At 41.2% G+C, this 23286-nt stretch overlaps 2 protein-coding genes and 1 long non-coding RNA gene across 6 annotated transcripts; 2 read left to right on the top strand and 1 right to left on the bottom strand.

Moving 5' to 3' along the window:
- The first annotated feature begins 1617 nt into the window (after window positions 1-1617).
- LOC120047429 (GPI mannosyltransferase 3-like) lies at window positions 1618-7812 on the top strand. Of its 3 annotated transcripts, none has more exons than XM_038992958.1 (12): window positions 1618-1805; window positions 2197-2326; window positions 2430-2547; window positions 2664-2768; window positions 2874-3004; window positions 3181-3321; window positions 3431-3482; window positions 3591-3673; window positions 3937-4001; window positions 4100-4319; window positions 4437-4617; window positions 4708-7812. In XM_038992958.1, exons 1-12 carry the CDS (start codon window positions 1694-1696, stop codon window positions 4819-4821), a joined length of 1452 nt encoding a protein of 483 aa, XP_038848886.1. In that variant the 5' UTR covers window positions 1618-1693; the 3' UTR covers window positions 4822-7812. The 3 variants fall into 3 exon arrangements, with proteins under 3 accessions (XP_038848886.1, XP_038848879.1, XP_038848897.1); XM_038992951.1 differs by having other exon boundaries at window positions 3591-3802; XM_038992969.1 differs by lacking the exon at window positions 4708-7812 and having other exon boundaries at window positions 3591-3802; window positions 4472-4587.
- LOC120047412 (cell cycle progression protein 1-like) lies at window positions 5169-17518 on the bottom strand. 2 transcript variants are annotated; one of them, XM_038992941.1, is made up of 10 exons: window positions 17403-17518; window positions 15890-15982; window positions 15410-15524; window positions 15062-15147; window positions 14749-14959; window positions 11639-11965; window positions 10307-10425; window positions 7997-8122; window positions 6347-7704; window positions 5169-6262 (listed from the first exon to the last, which is right to left on the bottom strand). In XM_038992941.1, exons 2-10 carry the CDS (start codon window positions 15947-15949, stop codon window positions 6073-6075), a joined length of 2592 nt encoding a protein of 863 aa, XP_038848869.1. In that variant the 5' UTR covers window positions 15950-15982; window positions 17403-17518; the 3' UTR covers window positions 5169-6072. The 2 variants fall into 2 exon arrangements, with proteins under 2 accessions (XP_038848869.1, XP_038848861.1); XM_038992933.1 differs by having other exon boundaries at window positions 15890-15960.
- Window positions 17519-21245: 3727 nt separating this feature from the next.
- On the top strand, window positions 21246-23130 carry LOC120047404. The gene is made up of 2 exons (XR_005476884.1): window positions 21246-21696; window positions 22435-23130. It is a non-coding gene; the product is annotated as an uncharacterized LOC120047404 (long non-coding RNA).
- Window positions 23131-23286: the final 156 nt, after the last annotated feature.

The following is a 23286-nucleotide window of genomic DNA, read 5'->3' as shown; positions in this document are numbered from 1 at the left end:
TACATAACCAACCCAGAGTAAAATTTTACATCCATATATGGCCAGCTATGTAAACTTTAACATTGATTTATCCTGCAATAGATGTCGTTCAATTGGTAACATACATTTTTGTCTTCTAATGCCTCTTAAGGGGAAAGTAATCTTAAACGGAATGGAATCAGATTATGTTACTGAGTTTGGGTAATCCAAAAGTTATGTTACTGATTACAATTGGACAGGTAACTAACGTATTACATTTAGAAAGTAACCTACCCAACCCTGCTGACATTACTGGATTTGTGAGATCTTTCAGTAGCCGAAGGGATTGTATTTGACACTTAATTCACATATCTAATTTACACACCAAACCACAAATCAACCGAAATTATTACTTGACGGCCACTTCTGCCGCTGACTGTCCCACATTCTCCTACACAGTTCTATTGACTTCATACTGTCCAGGACTCTCAGGCACATTGTTGCCATCTCTAGACTGTCCTTGGCTCTCAGGCATCCAATTGTCCTCAGTTTGACTCAAAGTCTCTGGAACAGTGTTATTGTGCTGGGACACAAACATGGGTCTATATATATATATATAAACTCCCCCAGCAACTCCTAGCACAGTGGCAAAGGCTATCTGTGCAAAGGGTATCCTTCGTCGAAACATGTTCTCTCTGCATCAGGAGTCCCACCTACACTTGCATCGTCGATCCTGGAAGAATAGAAGAGATTACCCAAAAGCTTTGCCTTGTATTGTCAAACTGATGTTGTACATTAAGTTTTTACATGAAGCACACAAAGCTTTCTTCATGGGGCTCAATTGTGCTGTAGATTTTTTTAAATCAAAATTTGAAATCACATGTGACATTACCAAGCTGCTACATATAGAGAAGGTAATGTAAGCATTTGTAAAACATTGTATGCATGATACAGTATTAGTGATGTAAACGCGAACCTCAGCTAGATACAGCATATGACATAATAATGACATGAATTGTTCTATGTCCCTGTGGTGTCAGATTCTTTGTAACATGTGACATTGCAGAACTCTCCACTCATACTCAACCAGATCCTGCGCTACTACACTTACACGAATGCTAATTGGTTATCCCAACCTGCTGTGTAAATTCAAACCTGCTACAAAAAGTCAATTTTCACAAAAGCTGTATCCCCCTCTAGACAAAACCGTGGGTCGTTAGCCATAGCTAGCTAGTGAGAGACAAAGGACACACAAATCTTATATTGGTTTCATATTTTTTTCTTGCTTTAACATAACTCACCACGATCTTTAATGAAGTGTGTGTAGACCAAAACGTCTAGCAATTCCAACAATTAAACAACTAACGTTGGAAAGAAAGCGACATTTGGTTTGAGTACAAAGGTTGAACATCTACGGCGAATGAAAGGGGACATGATAAACGACAAGAATACACTTAAAATGCGATTTGGGACTTGTACGATTCATCACCATAAAATGCATATAATAATTTATTAAATCAATTATATGTTCTATAAGTGGTACAGATAACATTGTAAGCTGTATAACTTTACATAACCGATATGTAACACAATAATGATATCTTGACAATCGCATTTACTTTCCTAGGAAACGTCTGACGTCATCTACCTACGAGCACAACACGGAACTAACGTGGATTTTGGTGCTGCTCGAATTAGCTACATTATATGTAGTTAGTTATAGTTTATCTAAGTAATGGAAAAGATTCGTGCACGCTTAAATATTGGAAGCAAATCAGAGCCTGTTAAACTGAGGAAACGAAAATCCCAACTATATAGTAAAGAAGAAACATGTCCTCTTGATAATGGTACGGTATGTGCCCTGTTTGGTATAGCAGCTATCATATTTCTAGCAGCAGACTGAGCAAATGTCGAACTGCTGTTGATGATAAAAGTATGAATGGAAGTAAAGTTTACATTGCTTATTTTGAAAGACAAAAGCTAGTTTAGCTAGCTACATCAACATAAATAAGAATGTGTTCTTAACTGACTTGCCTAGTTAAATAAATAAATACAAATTAAATTGAAGTAGGCAACAGGTGATCCCGGAGCATGCAATGGTACTTGCAGTTTCAGAATGCTTGAGTCTTTCAAATGACTAGTTGATAATGGATGTAATTACCAATGCACATCTAACACAGGTAGCCTAACTGGTGGAGAGATATCTGACATGTTTTTGTTTTTTATTCTTCTCCTCAGGTGTATTGGGGGTCCATGTCACTGTCTTCACTGTGGCATTTCGTCTCATCAACTGCTTCCTGGTCCAGACCAGCTTTGTCCCAGATGAATACTGGCAGTCCCTCGAAATCGCTCATCTTATGGTTTTTGAATATCCTTGTAACAAAAAATCATATAAAACTTTAAGCAGTACCCTTCTAATAACCTTTTTGTGGACAAGTCTGTGTATTCTGCTAAATCCTTAATAACTTCACCTATGGCTATTTGACGTGGGAGTGGACAGCAGGTATAAGAGGGTTCTCCTACCCTCTCTTTTTTGCAGCTATATATAAGATATTGCACTTCTTCACCTATGACGCAGTTCAACTCTTGGTAAGTAATATTGAGTACATCTTCATCTTTTGCAGCAATTTATAGTGCTGATGCGAAATGCATTGCATGTGACCCCATTGTCAAAATCTGTACAGTATATATTGTGGATTCTGCAGGTATGGCTACCTCGAGTTGTGCAGGCACTGCTATCTGCATTGGCTGATATTAAACTCTACTGTCTTATCCAATCACTGGAGCATTCTGACGTTGCCAAATGGACGGTAAAAACAACATGGACTACTTTGTTTCTCATAACCTTTTCACTTATTCCAATCCTGGGGAATGTGGGCATGTGACAAAGCCTCTTTCTCTCTTTTTGTTACTAGTACCTCTGCCAGCTCTGTTCTTGGTTCACATGGTACTGCTGCACCAGGACCCTGACCAACACCATGGAGACCACACTCACAACTCTGGCTCTCTATTACTATCCTCTGCCTGGCTCTAAAACACACAGCAGGTTGGACCTACACCTCTACACAACTCAAACATAAAACAATTTCACTTCCTGTGCATCTATAAGTATTTCCCACTACACGGCAAGTTACAAAATACCTTCAGAAAAAGTATACCTTTTAATGACGCTCCATTAATAATATTCTGTTTAAAACAGATTTTGCTTGTTTTCTTTCGCAGTACAAAATATTTGATCCTGGTTGCCTTGGCAGTCATTGTTCGTCCAACAGCCTTGATTGTGTGGCTTCCTCTGTTGGTTTTCCACTTCTGGCAGGAAGATAACAAGCTGAAACTCATAACTCACCTTTGCCTTCCCATTGGGTGAGTGCTTTGATTTGAGAAAGACCATTGTGCCTCAGCTGCAGAGTGAGGTTTTCATGCCATATATAATGTATTTTTCAATTATTGAATGAGCCTCTCCTTCATATAGGGCTTTAACTCTTGGGATTTCGACATTGATTGACTGCATTTTCTATGGAAAGGTAGGAAAAGCATTGTTTAAAAAATAATAAATTAAAGGTAATTATAAATCACAAGCTGTAATGTCTGTGTTAATTAACACAAGTTCCTTAAACCATTTTCTCTTGCAGTGGACCCTGGTGCAGTACAACTTCCTTAAGTTGAATGTTTTTCACAACGTGGCTGAGTTCTATGGCTCTCATCCATGGCACTGGTACTTTACTCAGGGTTTTGTGGTCGTCATTGGCCCTCATCTTCCTTTCTTCCTGTATGGATGCACACTGGCTTCAAAAAGATACAGAATCATGTTAATAACAATAGTCTGGACAGTAATGGTTTACAGGTATGGTCTTTTTCTTTTGTCTTTCTGTGTTGTGTAAAGTGCACTTACTGTAATTTATGGGCTAAAAACATCTTTGTTAGACCATTCAAATCATAGGGAATTTCAGAATTTGCACGTTTTTCTTCTCAATACAGTTGTCTTGCGCACAAGGAGTTCAGATTCATCTACCCTGTTTTGCCTTTCTGCATGGTATTTTGTGGTGAGTGCTAAAATTTCCTGAAAGATTCCAATGACTGCAAGTAACTAGCAACGTACAGTCATACCCTATACACGACACGGGGTCCTCGTTTATTGCAGGGATAGCTTTGGTGAATCTGAGAACCTGGAGACGGCCTGCCGCATGCGCCTTATTGGTCTCCAACCTAGTCCCAGCCCTGTACACAGGTCTGCTTCACCAGCGAGGCACACTGGATGTCATGGGTCACCTCCAGACCCTGTGTGACGACAGCGATCCTTCAACACCTCCACTGCCTGAAGTCCTCTTTCTAATGCCCTGTCACTCTACACCTTTCTACAGGTAGGCGGTCAATTTTTTGGGGCTTATTTACTAATGGTCCTTTTGCATGAGTAAGAACTGTGACAAGCTTATAGCTGAGGCAGTGCAGTAAATAATCAATATACATTATTTTTGTAGTCACATCCACTGTCCAATGAAGATGCGTTTCCTAGAATGTCCACCAGATCTCACAGGAGACAAGAGCTATGTCGATGAAGCTGAGAGATTCTTCGCTGATCCTCATCATTGGTTGAGGACCTCATTTCCTTATAAGTCAATGCTGCCAACCCACCTGGTGTTCTTTGATGTTCTGGAGATGGTTAGATACTCTGCATTTTGTAATTCAAGATTAATGACTAATGGCTCCTTCACTGTTACAATCATTTGTATTATCTTTTTCTGTCCTCAGGAGCTCTCTGCATTCTTGGATGGGAATAGATTTATGAGAAGTACAGAAATATTCCACACTCACGTTCCTGAAGGACGAGTTGGAAAAAGCATCCTAGTTTATCAAAGGCACTGAACGCAAAACACTGAAGAGAATGAGAATACATTTTTAAGAAGCACAAAGATTTTCCCATACTTATGTATCTCAAGGACGAGTTTGAAGAAGCATCCTAGTTTACAAAATGCACTGAACAGAACCATCTTGACCATTGGCACGAGCCATTTGGAAGTTAATCAAAATGGATCTGTATTGTAAAGGAATAAATTATAATTAAAACTGAACAGATTGATCTTTTAAACACTGGATCTGTATTGTAAAGAAATAAATTATAATTAAAACTGAACAGATTGATCTTTTAAACACTGAAAATAATGCAACACTTAGCCAGACAGTCCACTATATTAGGGGGGGAAAAGAAGCAGTCAATATTCACTTTTATTTTATTGGGAAGCTGCAATTAATTTAACAGCACATCTGTAAATGAAAGAAAATAATCAGCCTTAGTAAAACAAGCCATAGTTGGAATGTTACTGAACACAGTTGCACTTTATCTCACCATTTTAAACATATGTAATGTAGCAGCAAAGTATACAAATCAACTGTGGAACCGGCATCTTGCATTATTCAATACCATGTGAAAAAAAGTATTTCTCAGTGGTTTTGCTACTTAAAAGTTTTACTGCACACAACAGTATCAATGTCAGCAATTGTTTTGTCCATTATCTCACAATTATCAATGTCACCTAATGACAATTTGAAATTGAAATTAAAGTGTATCTGTCAGTGCATAACTCTTCAATGCCACTGACAAAAATACTATGCATCCAATGAATCATTATTCATTCACAATAGGCCTAAATGTAGACAATTAAAATGGTAAACTTTAAAAAAGATATTTTTTAAACAAGGCCCAAAGAGAAGAAATGTTGTGCTAATTAGTCAGTGATGGCTCTTAAAAAGAACATGTAACAAATGACCTGATGACAATGTGTACTACAGAGTTAGCTACTGTCAGATTTACTTACTGTATTCCCATGTTTAATTGCTCTAGTTAGTCATATTTAAAGACAATTCATGGCTAAATCATTGCAGCAATAATTTTCTTTGTGCTCATGAGATTAGATGCAGTCAGATACACCACCATTGATACTAACCTAAGGATTGCTTACACAACACAGGAAGCAAGGGGACATTCAGGCAGCGTTAAAAGAACATTGTGCAAAATCACAAAAACAGAAGAATAAGGATTTCCATCAAACGCATCCTAAATAGACTTTGCAACTACAATATCAGCCATCATAAAAACGGATTCCTTAGGTAAGATTCTCAATATTTGGGATCAAAGGGCACAGGACCCAACTCTATTTTTACATCAGCCATGTGTCTGTCTGTGTTCCGTCCTGCTCTGCTCCACTTCCTCTCTCTTTGTGGCCGGGGCCGGGTCCTCTGATTGCGCTGCTGCTGCTTTGCTAGCCTTTCTTCTTTAGTATCCGTATCTGGCCCCTCAAAGGGTCTACTGTGAGTTGGCGAACAGAAATGTCAGAATATGGTAATACACAACATCCTATTGAAAAAACAGTTATGAAAACTATAAACTTACCTTGACCCATAACGTTTTGAGTAGGTATCTCCAAAGAAGTGCCTGTAGACATACTCGTCAAGATCTTCAAAGACGTCATCGTTGTGGCCATGGTACTCATCCATGTCCTCCAGGTAGTCTTCCACACCACTAACAAAGTCTGTGAACAGCATCTGATCGTGGATGAAGACGCCATTGTGAAAGAAATTTTTTATAAAGCTCTCCAGCTCAGTCCAGTGGTGGAAGTGGTCAACCTCCTGCTGGAGGTAGCTGTGAAGCAGCTGGTTGAACTCATCTGCTCTTATGGGGTCCATGGCTTTGTTGAAGAGGCTCATGGATTCTTGGTAGGCACAGTCGAAAACCCCAGAGCAACCTTTGGGCACTCCTCTCTGTTGTTGCTCAGCGTCTGGGTCCTCCTCAACTTTACTCCCTGACTTCCGGGTGTTACGGTGTGCCTGGAAAGAGTCGTCAGTGGATTTACGAGGGTGACGATGCAGGGGCTTGTGGGTTCTGGGCTGCCATGGTTCCTCTGAGTGCTTGTTTCCATGGTCTCTATGATGCTCCTGCTGCTCAGGCTTGGCATCCTTCCTCTCGTGAAACCTCCGATTGTGAGGCCGGTAAGTCTTGTCCATCATACGCGAAGCAGAGTCCTTGAAGTGGCGGAAGGTGGATTTCACAGAATCTGAGAACTTCCTCAGATTCTCCTTCACAGCCTCTTTGGCTTTCGTTATCTGCTCTTTGTGATGGTGCACAAACTCCTTGGTGGAGTTCTTCACCGCATCAAAAGTATCTTTCACCTTCCCTATCACGCCATCCTTGGACTTCTTGACTTTGGCCTGCTTGTCTCCCTTGGCCCTCTCCTCTTTGGTTTCCACATAGAGCCTCTCCCAAAGGTCGGAGCGCTGCTGCTCAAAGCTCAGCTTCTTCTGCAACTCCATGAGCCGTGACTGCAGCTCCTTTGTCTCCAGGTCGGCCTCTCCTCCGGCCCTGGTGTTGCGGCTGCTTAGCTGCTCCCTTAGCTGGTCAGTCACCCTCCGCTCATTATCCAGCTCCCTCCTCAGCGTCTGGGCATCAGCCATCAGGGCCTCCCTCTGGCTCAGGAAGCTACGGAGGCGCTGCGTCTCCTCCTCCAGGTGGTCCTTCAGCCTCTGGTTCTCAGACAGTATGGAGTCGGCCCCGGCCCCAGTCTCCTCCAGGTCTCGGATCTGGGAGCGCAGGTTCCTCAGCTCCTCCTGAAGGGTGGACAGGGACTCCTCCTCACGCTCCAGGGAGCTCTTCAGCAGCTGGTTCTCCACCATCAGGTGATTCTGCTGAGACTCAATCTTAACCCTCTCTTCACCAGTCTGCTTCAGTTTCACGACCAAATCTTCTTTCTGGGCCTTGTTTCAAAACAAAAATACATTTGTTATGCATCCACAAAGGAGTATTAGCAAAACGCTTAACATATGAACAACAAGGGGAACAGTTAGGCTTAAATTAATAATGAAGATGGTTAAAAGTGAAACAATGACATAACATTTCTTCAGTCTCACGAATAAATGACAAATAAATGAATGGTGAATTTTGTTGCAGTATTTGAATCTTTATTTAGATATTAGTCCACCTTCAATTTATATGGAAAGATCCACCACTAGTGTTAAATTTGAACCTTAACCTGTACTTGCATGTTACCTGTAGCTGGGCCTGTTTGGATCTGAGATCCTGGTTCTCTTTAGTAAGCTTGTCGATAATCCCTGTGAGAAACAGCATCATGTCACTCTTGTCCTTTAGGTCTTCTCTCAGACTCTTAACCACGTCCTAAACGTGTGGAAACAGCATCACCAAAGTGAGCAAATGCATTGCTATAAAATGAGAATACACACTTAAGCCTCATCTCACGCTACAGTTAAGTGGAGTGTCAAAAATGTTTCAAGGGGGCAAAAAGCCATCAAAAACAAATCGTAGAGAATCCTTGCATATAAGAATATTGAAGATGAATAGTTTAAATGTGAAATCACAAAAATATAGCTGCGAGCAGCAATATGAAGAGGGTTCACAGGATGACAAAGGAGAAAATATCAGTTGGATATAACAAAGCAAGCACTTTATCATGTAGGATCAATCTTCCTTTATGTGCAATCAGTTAAAGCATTGAAGATGATTATAAAAGTATTTTTAGCATATGTGCATCTATAGGTACAGTGTGGTCATATTTAATGCAGAGAAAAAAACTATTAAAAGCCTTTTGTAATGAGTCTAAACACAACATCTGGAGTGAATCTGATGTATGGTTCATGAGGAGAATATGCCTGCAGATGATTTTGAGCATTACATGACTTGTTAATAGTTTCCTTGTTTTTGAGATATCAAAACCAAATTCAATGTGGTTCATCTTAAGGATGTCCATGATAGCGATGACAAATTTCAAGTTGCTAGGCCACTATGGAGTATATTTACACTGGTTTAAATGGACACGTAAAATCAGATTTTGACCAATCCCCTCGTCTTTCTCAAACTAATTTAAGACATGTACCATGGGCTTACTTTCCAAATGTGGTGTCATTTAGTCCTATGGTTCATGAAAAGATTTTTGAAGTATTTTAAACCTATTTTAGCATATACGCATCTACTGGTAAAGTGTGGCCATCTTTGAATGCATCAATGTTATTTACTCTTTAGGGACTATTTTGATGAGTCCAAAGACCACATTTGGAGTGAATCTGACTTTTAGACCATGAGATTTTTTTATGATTATTTTAAGCATTAGCTTTACATAGTCAAAAGTTAAATGTTAAGTTCTTATTTTTAAAGATATCAATGCCAAGCTGTCTTTGATGACCCTAAAAGTTAAGTTGATAGGGGATTGTGAAGTGGATTTAAATGGACACGTAAAATCTGATTTCCTGATTATCAATAACTCAGCCATCTTGTAACCAATCCCTTAGCTTTTCTCAAACAAAGTTAAGAGATGTACCATGGGCCTAGCCTACATGCCGAATTTGGTCCTAAAAGTTTTACAAAATGTTCAAGATGGAGCAAAATATATCCTGACAGACTTTATGGGTCCTTGAGGGAAATTTGTTCAGCATAAAGAAAGACACCTTGATACAAAGTTTCAAGTATCTTGGTTAAACAGGGCGGCAGATATGAGGGTTTAAGTGAGATTGCTTATAACACTGCCACCTTTAGGCCAATTGGTGCAATTATTTTTGTCTAAGTTACTCATGTCCTCTAGATTCTGTGTGCCAAATTACAAAAAATGTTACCAATCAATGCTTAAATTATTTGACCAGGTCAAGAAAAAAAATATACGCATAACAATAGATTTCACAGCGTCGCTGTGAACCCTGAAATATAAACCACAAAAACAAGGATAGGTTACACAGTATAATATAGGGGGCTTGCAATGTATTTCAATACAAGGACCTCATTGCCTAAAGAAACATTTTGCTACTGTGTGTCATATCAAAAACTATTTGAGATCAGTGGAAAATGTAACAAAGCTAGATAGTGTTTGACCACAAAAAATAAAAAAATCCTTCTATGTGGTTGGTGAAGATTCATTATTTTGCTCTCTGGAAGGAGCTTTAGTTGAGGCATAATCATACTTACCATAAAAGTTAGATTTTCTTAAAATAATAGTGAAATGAGTTCTCACTGAGCATTGCTGTAAAAGTTGTGGATAGATCAATTTAATATTGAAATGCTTAAAGTTCTTCCTAAAATATGATACTGATAGTTCCAAATGTGACATTAGGACTACTGGCACTTCAATGCCTAAAATCTGCATGTGTTCAGTCAAAAAAGAGAGAATTCTATAGCTGAAACAAAGTTCACCAAAGATATAAATAAAAACAAAAAGAAACAGAAAAGTTAGGACACTGTTTCTAAGACAGAAAAATAACATGTATTTTGTTTTATTATGCTAGTTTATTTGAGAAGGATAATAGAGGGAGGTGGCTTATGATACCTAACTGTATGTATCAAGAACTCTTTACAGACCTTGTTGATGACATTTGGTCCTTTATGACACTGAGGCTGCAGATCTCTCGAATTACCAAGGTCGTTCACTCCACAGAGCTTCTCCACAATCTTCTGTCTCTCCTGAACCTGTACTGTGCCTGTGTTAGAATGAAATATTAGGCATTCCCTTCATTTTCCATAAGCATAGACATGATTCACCAGATGATAACACACATTCAAGAATAGTAACACAGAAGCAGAAAAGGTTGGGAAATGTCCACGTCATGTTAGGTGCAATAAAAATGGTTCCCATTCTTGGACAAACAAAAATGTCAAGACTTATCCATGCAGACCAATTAGAGTTTCCAAGATTCAAAACTATTTGGTGACATTGGTCAGCACTGGCAAAATGAACTCAATAACAGCAATTTGTTAGTGTGTATTGTTATTGACTTATGACCACACTCGCTGGCAAATTAGAAAACCCCTGACATTCCATGTGTGGGATGTAGGTGTTGAATTCCCTGACCCTTGGGAAATTGGGAACCCACTGTTACCTCACCTTACCAAAGAAGACAGCACATGAAAGTGATATACTACCACACAAAAACAGAAAATAAATTGACTTACATTCAACATGAGCATCTGGTTTGTAGTCAACTCACAAAATGTGGCACCCCTCTATGATTAAGTTTATCAGTCATATTCAGCATGTCACCTTTCAGCCAGCTCTGAGCCAATAACATTGGAAAATTGATTGCTTATTGACCACAACCCAGATACTGTATTACATTTGTACATTTTAATCATTTAGCACACTCTCATCCAGAGTGACGTACAGGAGCAATCAGGGTTAAGTGCCTTGCTCAAGGGCACATCGACCCTCTTACCTGCTAGGCTACCTGCCGCCCTATGACTAAATTATTTGTTTCTACACAAACATTCTGATGAGGATGGATTCAAGAGGTCAACAGAAGCACTAATTTTCTTTTCACTATCTTAATAGGATGTGTATCCTTTCAATATGATCAAATATATCTTCATGTAGGCACTTGACATGCTTTGCATAATCCCACTAAACACACATAGGTTTAGTTTGTGCTATTCAAAACTACGATGCGGTGATGACACACGACATTCACATGACATTATCATCACTTATGCGCCTAAGCAAGTTGAGTTTGACAATTACCCTCAAACCATCCACTCCATACTGTACCTTCAAATTTTCCTAGAACACAAAACCAACATGTTAAAACTGCTAAAAACAGCCCTCCTTGTGAATTACTTTTACCAATGATTCCATACTCATAATTAGAAACATTGAAATTCTTCATCACATATTTCCCAAAACTTTCCCATGATGCTTACCATAGAAGTGACCAAAGCCCATGCTGATGGCGATGATGAGGGCTAGTAGGATACATTTGTTAAGGGTGCCGCTGATATGGCCTTGAGTTGGGGGAGCAATGTGAGGTTCCTGCTGCACCTCCTCCTCCTGTACCTCCTTCTGCTCCTCCTCTAGAGTCTCCTCTCGGTCACTGTGGCCAGACTCCTGCACCTCCTCTCCATGCTCAGCCACAGAGCTAGTGGTGCTCTTCCTCACCCTGCGCCTCCGCACTACTGGGGTGACCTGCTCTCCTCCCTCATCCTCACTGCTGCTGGAGTCTGCAACCACAGGCTGCTCCGCAGGGAAGACTGCAACATACACACACCCACACAGAATCATTAGTGCACTGAACCATAATTACAAGGTAGACATGTAGGTTGACATGCTTGTAAACTAAAATAAAATAATTAACAGCACATTGCTGCTTTAAATATTGTTTTAATTGCCCTCATTGATCTAGTAGCAAAGTGCGGTCCATGGCAATATATCACGTCTCCATTCAATTCTAATTAAAGAGCGACTGCCCCTAAAAAGATACTTCTCATTTTGAAAACGGCCTATGTGGCATCGATATGAGTCAGAAACAGTTATTCTACTGTCAAAATTGACTACAAAGTGTAAATGGGATCATTTTGGTCATAAAGTCAGTCTCGTCCAAAATTAAGATTTGTGAGATAGGGAAAAAAATGTATGGGTACCGTAACAGTTTTCCTTGGGTTGGGTTTATTTCAATCCTGCCCACAGTTGGCAGCACCCAAGTAATCATCAATTCAGCGCTCAACTGCAGGCGACCCCATCGTAATGCCCATGGTCAATTTGGTTTGACATTTGATATCCCTATGAGGCTATTTAGGGACCATCAATAAATTACACAATGTACTTGGGACAATAAAAAGAAAATGTCAATAGCTCCAAATTGACTTACTTAAAAACCTCATACCAGCTATAAATTGTGGAAATTCAAATATTGAAAGCATTGAATGAGACAACTAAAATATGGGCCAATATTTTCATGTTGGACATTTACACAGTCATTTATTGATGGCCCATAACTAGCCCTAAAGACAGGCTATACAATGTCAAACCAACTTTGCCACAGTGGCACACCAGCGACTGAAGCTAATTGGCTAAATAAGTTGGCTAACAGTAACTAGCCTAGGCAACATCAAGACAAGACCTGGTTAGCCTTTCAAGTTATCTAAAAGGGTGAGTGATTGTGTACTGTTTTGGCAGAGTGAATGTACAAACGCTTGCCACGTGCGAACACACACACACACACACACGAGACACCCACATTAAACCACCCCCCCAAGACAACTCTTATTTGGCTTCGGTCATGGCTGCTGCATTTCTCAATGATCAAGCCAAAAAACTAAGCCAAATCAGGAAGCTCAGGCCCCCTTTAAAGCCTATACATAGTTTTTTGTAAAGCAGGGCTCTCCAACCCTGTTCCTGGAGAGCTACCGTCCTGTACGTTCACTCCAACCCTAGTTTATCACACCTGATTCTAATAATAGGCTGGTTGAAAAGCCAAACCAGGTGAGTTACAACTGAGATTGGCGCAAAAACATACAGGACGGTAGCTCTCCAGAAACAGGGTTGAAGACCCCTGTTGTAAAGCTAGGCTTCATGACATTGGTGCACATTAAACTGGGGAAACAAAAATAATGCTTTAGTCTTCCACAGGAAATGCCAAACTTGTAAAACTGGCACACATTGCTGTGAAAAATGTGCTTATGTTTTTTTTAATTTTATTTTATCCCCTTTTCTCCCCAATTTTCGTGGTATCCAATCGCTAGTAATTACTATCTTGTCTCATCGCTACAACTCCCGTACGGGCTCGGGAGAGACGAAGGTCGAAAGCCATGCGTCCTCCGAAGCACAACCCAACCAAGCCGCACTGCTTCTTTAACACAGCGCGCCTCCAACCCGGAAGCCAGCCGCACCAATGTGTCGGAGGAAACACCGTGCACCTGGCCCCCTTGGTTAGCGCGCACTGCGCCCGGCCCGCCACAGGAGTCGCTGGAGCGCGATGAGACAAGGATATCCCTACCGGCCAAACCCTCCCTAACCCGGACGACGCTAGCCCAATTGTGCGTCGCCCCACGGACCTCCCGGTCGCGGCCGGCTGCGACAGAGCCTGGGCGCGAACCCAGAGACTCTGGTGGCGCAGTTAGCACTGCGATGCAGTGCCCTAGACCACTGCGCCACCCGGGAGGCCCCGTGCTTATGTTTTTATTAACAATAACCATTGATTGCAAAATCCGATTAAGACATCCCTCTGGTAATAGGAGCAACATGTAAACAACATGCCTCAGTATCAAGTTTAATCTAGGTTACATGATCACAGAGGTGACCACTAGCCTAAAATTAAAAGAGAAATACAGGAGATCCAGACTAACAACTAATCAAATATTCTGATAATACATTTTATTTCAGAAAAATTGTATATAGGCTAGGCTAATTATACATCAGGTATATCTGTCAAACCAATTAGATTTTGCCAAATCATCACTGGGGCAACTTCCAGTTGTTAAGTCTAAACAAACACACATCATGCCGAAATACCACGCAAGTGTTTTGTTTCACACATTTAGTGGCGGTTGCAACACCTTTCAAAACAAGCAGAACTTGTTTACATCATCGGACAGCATTTGCCCTGACAACAGCTTATCAGGTTTAGGCCTGCTACACTGTGTTGAGCAAGACAAGCAGCACGCTATCATATTCACACCAGTCCAGTTTATACCACCTGAGAGAGAACGGCTGCCAGACATCTGCCCTTTCAGATGACAGCCCAAGTCCCACAGACTCTGTGGAAGCTTCCAGTGGCCCATCATCAGCCTGGCTTTAGGACAAGGGGAAAGGGATAGGAAGGAGTGCTTTGTTGGTTTCTTCTGTTTGTCGTCATGCCCTATCTGTTCTCTAATCCACTTACTCTGCTTGATCATCACCAGACCATCAAACCTTGCATGGAAACATCTCTAACTTTGAACAGCGAAGATAGATACAAATGTATCTAAATTCTCCAATTTACCTCATACTGGAATTCATTGAAACATCCCCTAAAGGGTGTGTTGGTTTGCCCTACCAGTCTCTGCTGCGCTGAAGGTGTACTGGCTGCTGGAGGAGGTGCCCAGGTAGAGCTCCTCACTGACTGCTCCCTCCTCCTCCTCCTCCACTGTCTGCTCATCCCAAGGCCCGAGCTCAGTCTCCCTCGTGTCCCCCAGAGTCACAATGTCAGAGTGGTCGCTGGAGGAGCACAGAGTCACATGCTCGTCCCCGGCCACCTCACCTCCAGCCTGCAGAGGATATTCCACATGGTTGGCATAGGGACTGGAAACATAGCGACATGGGAATCATACAAATATACAGCTGAAGAATGTTTTGTTTTTATCCCTCACCTCAGAAGCAGACAATGTCTTGTCTAACGTTTCTTCTTTCAGAGTGGCATCAAGAGATGACTCACCTCTCTCCTCAGTGCACTCAGCTAAAACACATTTAGAGGACATTTAAAATTTGAAGACAGGTTGAGTACACACCATCTACTGTGAGCAAATAACATCTCAATACCGCTATAAATGTGTTTCATTACATATGGTTAAACCAAATTATGTAGTGTTTTTCTGATACATGTATATTACAATGTTGTAACAGTTTTAACCCAGTCATCAATATTTTTTTTGTAATAGGCCTAGATATTTCAAAGTGCTTTAATTTGTCATAACAAGGCATATGGTAACTCCTCCTACCAGAGAGAGAGGTGGGTTGGTTCTGCAGCAGCTCTGGCTCCAGCACTGCGCTCTCTGGGAGATCAGACCGACATTCCAGGCCGTTCTCTGGCCCCAGAGCCTCAATATCTGAACCCTTAGAAACAAGGCTATTATATTAGCCTACCACATTTCAGACAATATGAAGGCATACTATGATCTCCAGTTCACTACATTAACCATCAGACTTTCAAATTAATCTAGACAGTCGGCATAATGGCAATGACTGGCATAAAGGCACTCAAGAAGTAACTAAGACGACATGAAACTTTGAATTAGTAAGTCACTGTAACAGTCATATCCATAGGCCAGTCCCATTAGAGTGCACTGAGGAATTTCAAGGGCTCTGGTTCCTAGTAATGGACTATTGGTCCTACAAGGGTTAGCTGAGAGGGACTCGGGTGCTCAGGCTGATGGAGAATCAAGTAAGGACTCAGGTAGGGTCAGGAAGACTTGACTTACTTCATTACTTATGATAGTCCACCCACAGGAGGACTCTGTGTCACTTGAGCTCTCTGACATGGCTCCGCCAGCTGGTAAAAACAATGGAGCACACTGTAAAAAACACATTGGGAATAAAACATTTTGCACAAGAGGAACATTTGAATACTCAAATGCAAAATGTATCATTCTGCATAAAACCACGGTTCACTGATATTACATTGAGATAGGAGAGTTCACAACAACAGTACACAGACATTGCAGCAGAATGCATGCCTTGTTGACAGGGGAATGTCTAGCTCTCAAAAAACATTATTCTCCATATAGAGGTTTTTCAGCCATTACATTCGCCCACATTTGGCTCCATGTAAACTACAATTCATTGACATCCATATAAAAACTCCTTACTCAGTATGCGAAAAAACACCACCTAATGGAGGGAGACAGATTTTCTGCCGAATTGGGCCTCTCTCTTCACACACGGGTGTTCTAAACACACTAGATACCTAACAAGCACTCTAACGTGGAGATATGGCTGTGTGGGAACACTAACCCTATAAAAGGTGTCTAGTAATTTACCTTCGGTTTTTATAGGGAATCTTTTTTCTTGCACTGATATGAAAGACACGTTACTTATATTTCCAAAACAGTACCGGAAGCGATGCGTGTTAATGTTTAGGGTAAGCGTCCGGGCACTTAACACAACTCCCCCGGTCAGAAGATACTATCGTCAATAGGCGCTAAAGTAGTTTGCGTCTATGAATGGTAGGGGATGTCATGCTGACCCCATTTGATGGTGAATGATTGCATCAATGCCCCACTTTTGGGGAGATCGAAAACTGTTCGTATGTTTCTCTGTATCGGCATAATCTTTCTGCAGCAGAACATGATAAAAGGGTTGATACAGTAGTGGTTGTCTAGAATGTGGGTTGTGGGGGGAAAATGTCAATCCCACCACAACAACAAAAACATTTTGGAATACTGTTACTTTACCTCCTAACTAGTTTACTGGTGAACGAAAACGAAGCCTAGTGAGCATTGTTGATATTATTTAAACAAACCGAGTTTGGTGTGCATGGTTCAATGCATGGGGGCCTTCGTAGCTGCACCGTGCAAGATTGCAATGCTGCCATCGGTCCCTGCGATGTCGCCAGCTAGCTAGCCAACTACGTTACAATTAGCACATGAGGAGTCCAATCCGCAATCGATTATTCAATAAATGGATGCCTGGATATATAGCCAACTAATGTTACATATGTAGCGTTATTATATGCACAACTAATAATTATCATAAGAAATTACACAATCTGGTGAAAATGCGAACGGAGGGGTGTTTTCTGCAAACAGCTGCTGTATAGACTGAAATTTAAACAATGTATTGCTAGCTACCTAACAGTAATAGCTAGCCGCTCGCACAGTTAGATACACTAAGGTGTACTAACGTTAGTAGCTAACTTATCCTACTCTGTAACGTCAAGAAGTATGACTTACAAAGCACTCTAACCGATAAAACATCAGACAGTAATATCATTACCCAGTAAGTTTTCAACGTAGAAAGTAAGAGTTTCTGCAAACGATTCTTGATATTGCAGTTACAATTGCGCTCTCATAGCTTCATCGATTTCAATTCAACAACAACACAATCAGCGTCTCGTCAGCAACACTAAAAATAATACTTCCGGATCACGGAACTTTGAAAATGTTCTAAATAAAAGTCTCACGCGTAATTGTAGAAAAGTGTAAATAACCTGTATTTATTCATGATATATGAAAAATAACTGTTTAAACATTAACAGTGAAGGGGCAGGCAGCAGGGTAAGGTCATGGGGGAGAAGGGGGCAGGCAGCAGGGTAAGGTTCAGGGGGAGAAGGGGGCAGGCAACAGGGTAAGGTTCAGGGGGAGAAGGGGGCAGGCAACAGGGTAAGGTTCAGGGGGAGAAGGGGGCAGGCAACGGGGTAAGGTCAAGGGGGAGAAGGGGGCAGGCAGCAGGATAAGGTTCAGGGGGAGAAGGGTGCAAGCAACAGGGTAAGGTCAAGGGGGAGAAGGGGGCAGGCAGCAGGGTAAGGTTCAGGGGGAGAAGGGGGCAGGCAACGGGGTAAGGTCAAGGGGGAGAAGGGGGCAGGCAGCAGGATAAGGTTCAGGGGGAGAAGGGGGCAGGCAACAGGGTAAGGTCAAGGGGGAGAAGGGGGCAGGCAACAGGGTAAGGTTCAGGGGGAGAAGGGGGCAGGCAACGGGGTAAGGTCAAGGGGGAGAAGGGGGCAGGCAGCAGGATAAGGTTCAGGGGGAGAAGGGTGCAGGCAACAGGGTAAGGTCAAGGGGGAGAAGGGGGCAGGCAGCAGGGTAAGGGTCAGGGGGAGAAGGGGGCAGGCAACGGGGTAAGGTCAAGGGGGAGAAGGGGGCAGGCAGCAGGATAAGGTTCAGGGGGAGAAGGGGGCAGGCAACGGGGTAAGGTCAAGGGGGAGAAGGGGGCAGGCAGCAGGATAAGGTTCAGGGGGAGAAGGGTGCAGGCAACAGGGTAAGGTCAAGGGGGAGAAGGGGGCAGGCAGCAGGGTAAGGTCTGGGGGAGAAGGAGGCAGGCAACAGGGTAAGGTCAAGGGGGCAGGCAGCAGGGTAAGGTCAGGGAGTGGTAAGGGGAGAAGGGGGCAGGCAACAGGGTAAGGTCAAGGGGGAGAAGGGGGCAGGCAGCAGGGTAAGGTCAGTGAGTGGTCAGGGGGAGAAGGGGGCAGGCAGCAGGGTAAATTCAGGGCATGCTCAGACACTGAAAGAGAGGACACAAAGACCTCTGGATTATTATGCTATTTCAATTGCAATTAATTATGTTATGTAGCACAGTGAAAAGATTGATAATGCATTTTTTAAGGAAGTTCTGCAATTTTGCAATGGCCAACTGCTACAAAAAATACAGAAAGGATTTGTGTCGGGCGGCTTAAATGGAAAGATGAGAATTTTGATATAGGCCTATGTGCTTGTGTTATGCAGCTAAAGGAAGGCATAGGTAGGGATAGTAAAGTGGTGGAGTCTGTGCCGGACACTGGTGTTAATCAGGTGATTGAATTAATTGAGTCACGGGAAGGAGTAGTAAAGGGTGGACCTAGTGCTATAGTAGGAGTTGACTGTACTGATAGCGACGCTGTTGTCTGTAGTGAGAAAGTTAACTATGGAGTTGACCGTACTGATAAAAGCATAGATCAGAATAATTTGACACAACAGATTATAAATACTGTTGAACCCCCAAATTTGACACATAAATTGTATGGGGGTGGTCGTGATGTTGGGGAGTACCAGAAAGTTAAGACTTGCCAAAGAAAGGGGGGGAAAAATACAATACGTGTTTAGATAATTATGCTAGTTCAATGGCAGTACATGCCGTCATGCAGCATAATGACACATTTGAGTTCCAATTTTGTGAGGAAGTTGCCAAAACTTTGCAATGGCCATCTGGAACAACCATTGTCATTAATCGTAGTATCAAAATTCTTAGGAATATGTGGAACAAGAATAGAAGTAAAATTCAAAGTCTTGTTAATGAGATTGAGTTGACAAACCCTTTGAGGCTGTGACACATATGTAATGACATAGGAGATAAGCGTGACAGCACAAACTTAAGTCAGTGCAACACAGTCAAAGACAGTACACTAATTGATAAAAAACACCAATCAAACACAAGAGTGGGAAGGAGAAATGCAGTGAAACATAAACATGGTGAGGAATGTGTCACACATTAAAAGAAACGGGGCAGCAGCGTAGCCTAGTGGTTAGAGCATTGGACTAGTAACCGAAAGGTTGCAAGATTGAATCCCCAAGCTAACAAGGTATAAATCTGTCATTCTGCCCCTGAACAAGGCAGTTAACCCACTGTTCCTAGGCTATTGAAAATAAGAATTTGTTCTTTACTGACTTGCCTAGTAAAATAAAGGTAAACATTTTTTTTGTACTATTTTGTTTCTGTAAATGACCATATAACAGTAAATGAGCAATGCTAGCATGTGATATCTGTGCAAATTGGTATCAATTTGATTGTGTTGGCCTATCTCCAGATAGTCAAATGGATGTAGAATTTGCTACTTTTCTATGCAACGCAGAATCATGTGAGTTCATGTACAGCCATTGCAAAATGGATTTAGTCTTAAAGCGGACTGTAACACATTTATACATTATATTGCTAGTGACAACAAGGTGAAATTAAACAAAATGGTACAAACAGAGAATGTAAATTAGGCTCAGGTTCAAAACCTATTGCCTGTGGAGAGTTTAAATGATGGAATGTCAACTGCTCAGAGAAGACCCTCAGACTGCCAACTTAATATGCTAAATGTACACAATTTTGAAGATAAAGAATCTGCTTCTGAGTTTCATCCTGATGTAGCAAATAATTCATATGATGAAGTGTTAGTGGTGCTGCTCAATCAAATCTCAGAAACCCAAGATATTGGGAATTAATACTACCACTTAAAGATAGAAAGTTGTGGTACAAGTTGTCATACAGATGAGGAAATCATAAGCTCTATGACAACTGATACAGATGCGCAGCATGTAACTGGAGAGGTAGGTTGATGTCTAAATAAGCAGGGATACACTGAAATGTGTTTTGTCAAATTAGCCAAACTTTGGATGGTTCAGGCATACCACTCCAAATAATGGTGTGTTTACATTGACTCGTGATGAGTGGAAGAGGGTCCATTTGGAGAGAAATGGTAGGTACAATATTTGGTTAGTAGAGAACCTACTGAGTCTTTTGCGCCTCATTTTAGCTTAGACAGTAAACGTTTTCCTCTACAGTGATGCAGTTCACTGTATATGGAATACATATTGAACTGTATCACTGTAGAGGAAAAAGTGAACTGCATTGCTGGCTATGTTTTGTTGCATTGGTAAATAGTCACAAGCTCTTAATTACCAAATAATTCGTATTTATTAGCAAACAATAATAAGACAACTGCTGGGTACAGCACATAATGGGTTCACAGAACTAGGATAAGACGAGGCTTTACGCCACTAGAGGGTGCTACTAGGACAAGACACATGAGGCTATAGTCATCCAGGAATACAGCTCAAGCAAACTGTAAATAAATTGAAACCGTGATAGGATCTGTAAGAACCAAGAAAAACTTGTAAGCATAGCACCAGTCCTATACATAATATACAATTACATATTAAAAACGTAACATTCTTTATCTTATATAGAGTAGTAATTCTCTTTAGTTCAGATTTTCTGATGTAGTTATAACAATTTTTACATTATGCACTATGGCTATGCAAAGCTGAAAAAAATCATACAGATAGCGTTTTACCGCAGACTTTTGTTTTGGAGAAAAAAGGTCGAACCGGAAGTCTTAATGTTGCCGCCGGAGCGCGAATGCCGCTGTCATGACGCTAATAACAACACAGACCTTTGCGAAACTGAACAACGTGTAACACGACGAGGGGGAATTGTAGATTTAATTTTGAGCTTGCATGAAATGAGCACATGTCGTTTGCCAAAGTTGGAAACTACAGCTCCCAATATGATATGGTTTCTGGATCACGTGATTGACCAGCTGAGAAATATATGCGTGATGTAAACAAACATACTAAACTCATGATTTTAGTCTACTGCAATGAATATATGTCAATGGGTTGGCTTTATTCAATACGCCCAACTTTATGTAAGGTTTGTATAATAATACACACAAGGCTTAGAATGAAGAGAAATTAAGCAAGGAGGTTGATCCTTCCGATCTAGTACATCTACTTCAACTGTCGCGTCAAAACCGTTGCAAAGGAGGGTAGCTACGGTAACCAACATCCTGAATCCATGACAGGTATGTCCTCACCAACCAACTATCAAGGTAAGTCTTACTTTAGGAGTTTACAAAGTTTGTCTGAACCTTGTAGTGTTTCGTAAAACAGGGTTTCCAAACTCGATCCTGCCCCCCTGGGTGTTCTGGTTTTTGCCCTAGTACTACACAACTGATTCAAATAACCAACTCATCATCAAGCTTTGATTATTTGAATCAGCTGTGTGCTAGGGCAATAACCAAAACGTGGGCCCAGAACCGGGTTTAGGAAATCCAGTCATAACGCATGCTGATATTCAGAGCAGAAGACGGAAAGAGATAGCTAGGCCCAACTCGGGGGGGAATGAATGAATGAATATGAATGGCTTATTTGCTACATTAGGTTTATTTGAATGAATAGAAGTTTCGTAATGCTCAGGTTGTTATGATATAATTACGATACGTGACATCCCCGCAACGTTGACAAAAAAAAACACTTTATATCGGAGATGGCTATGCATATTCATGTATGAGGCTAGTTGCATAACATCTCTACATTGAATACAGTCGGTCGACGTCAACAACCCTCATCGACTATTTTTTTAAAGTATTAAAATAATGAGATGTATCTATCAACCGATCCAAAAAAAGGATAGGCGTGCTGGTTTTTGGACAACGACTCCTATTGTTAGGGCGGAGAGACCGGTATCTTAGTATTCATAATCTTTGTTATATTTTGCGAAAACCGAGATTGGGAAACCCAGGACTATTTGATATTTATGTTTTATTTGTCATCACCTAACCTTCTAGGTAGACTTTTGCCAATGCCTACCAATGTCGGTTCCCCAACAGCAGGAACAAAGCAGAGTCCTGTGTGTAAACCCTGGGAATCCTGTTTTCTCATGTATGATGACCCCAGTGGTTAAAGACAATTCTCCTGTGCCATGGGCAAAGCCTCCAAGCCCCTTCTACAAGACCACCTCAAGTGACTATGGTGTTAGTCCTCCAACATTTGAATCATCACCCTGTACCTACCACCCACTTTCAAAGAATCACAGAAGACCTTGGGAACTGTGGGATGTTACGTGACAATGCCTTCAATACAAGTCTTGATCGAAGCAGGGTATATGACTGCCCTAATTTGCAAAACACTATCTGATTTGATTGACATGGTATACCATTGTCTTAGTGTTGATTAAACTACCTGGTGGACCTTCATTGACAATGATTGGTGTCCTGAAAACACATAAAAGCTGTACATTTAAGTTCTACAATATGCATGTTGTATCATTCTACATACAAAGTAAAGCATATTTTTACTTGCACTTATGTTATGTGACATTATACAGAAACACTAATAGCAGGAGCAAGTTACAATGTTTGACTTAATTTTTTTATTGTATCACTATAAACACATTGAACAGGTGGGCTATCAGCATTAATTTTAAAGTGTTCCTCATTGCAAAAAAATATACAAATGTATTAAACATGTATTTATTCATTCGGGACAGGGTGCACTCCCTTGGATGATTTGTCTGATTTTGTGTATCAGCTTGTAGAGTTTCATTTTGAGTATCAATCTTCAAAGCAGCCTGGTAATCTTGAAGACCTATGACAATATTTCCAAGGAATAAAAAACGTTTAGCTGACTGCACAGGCCAT

The sequence above is a fragment of the Salvelinus namaycush genome, chromosome 1, assembly GCF_016432855.1.
Source record: "Salvelinus namaycush isolate Seneca chromosome 1, SaNama_1.0, whole genome shotgun sequence".
NCBI lineage: Eukaryota > Metazoa > Chordata > Actinopteri > Salmoniformes > Salmonidae > Salvelinus > Salvelinus namaycush.
This window is presented reverse-complemented; position numbering and strand designations above follow the sequence as displayed.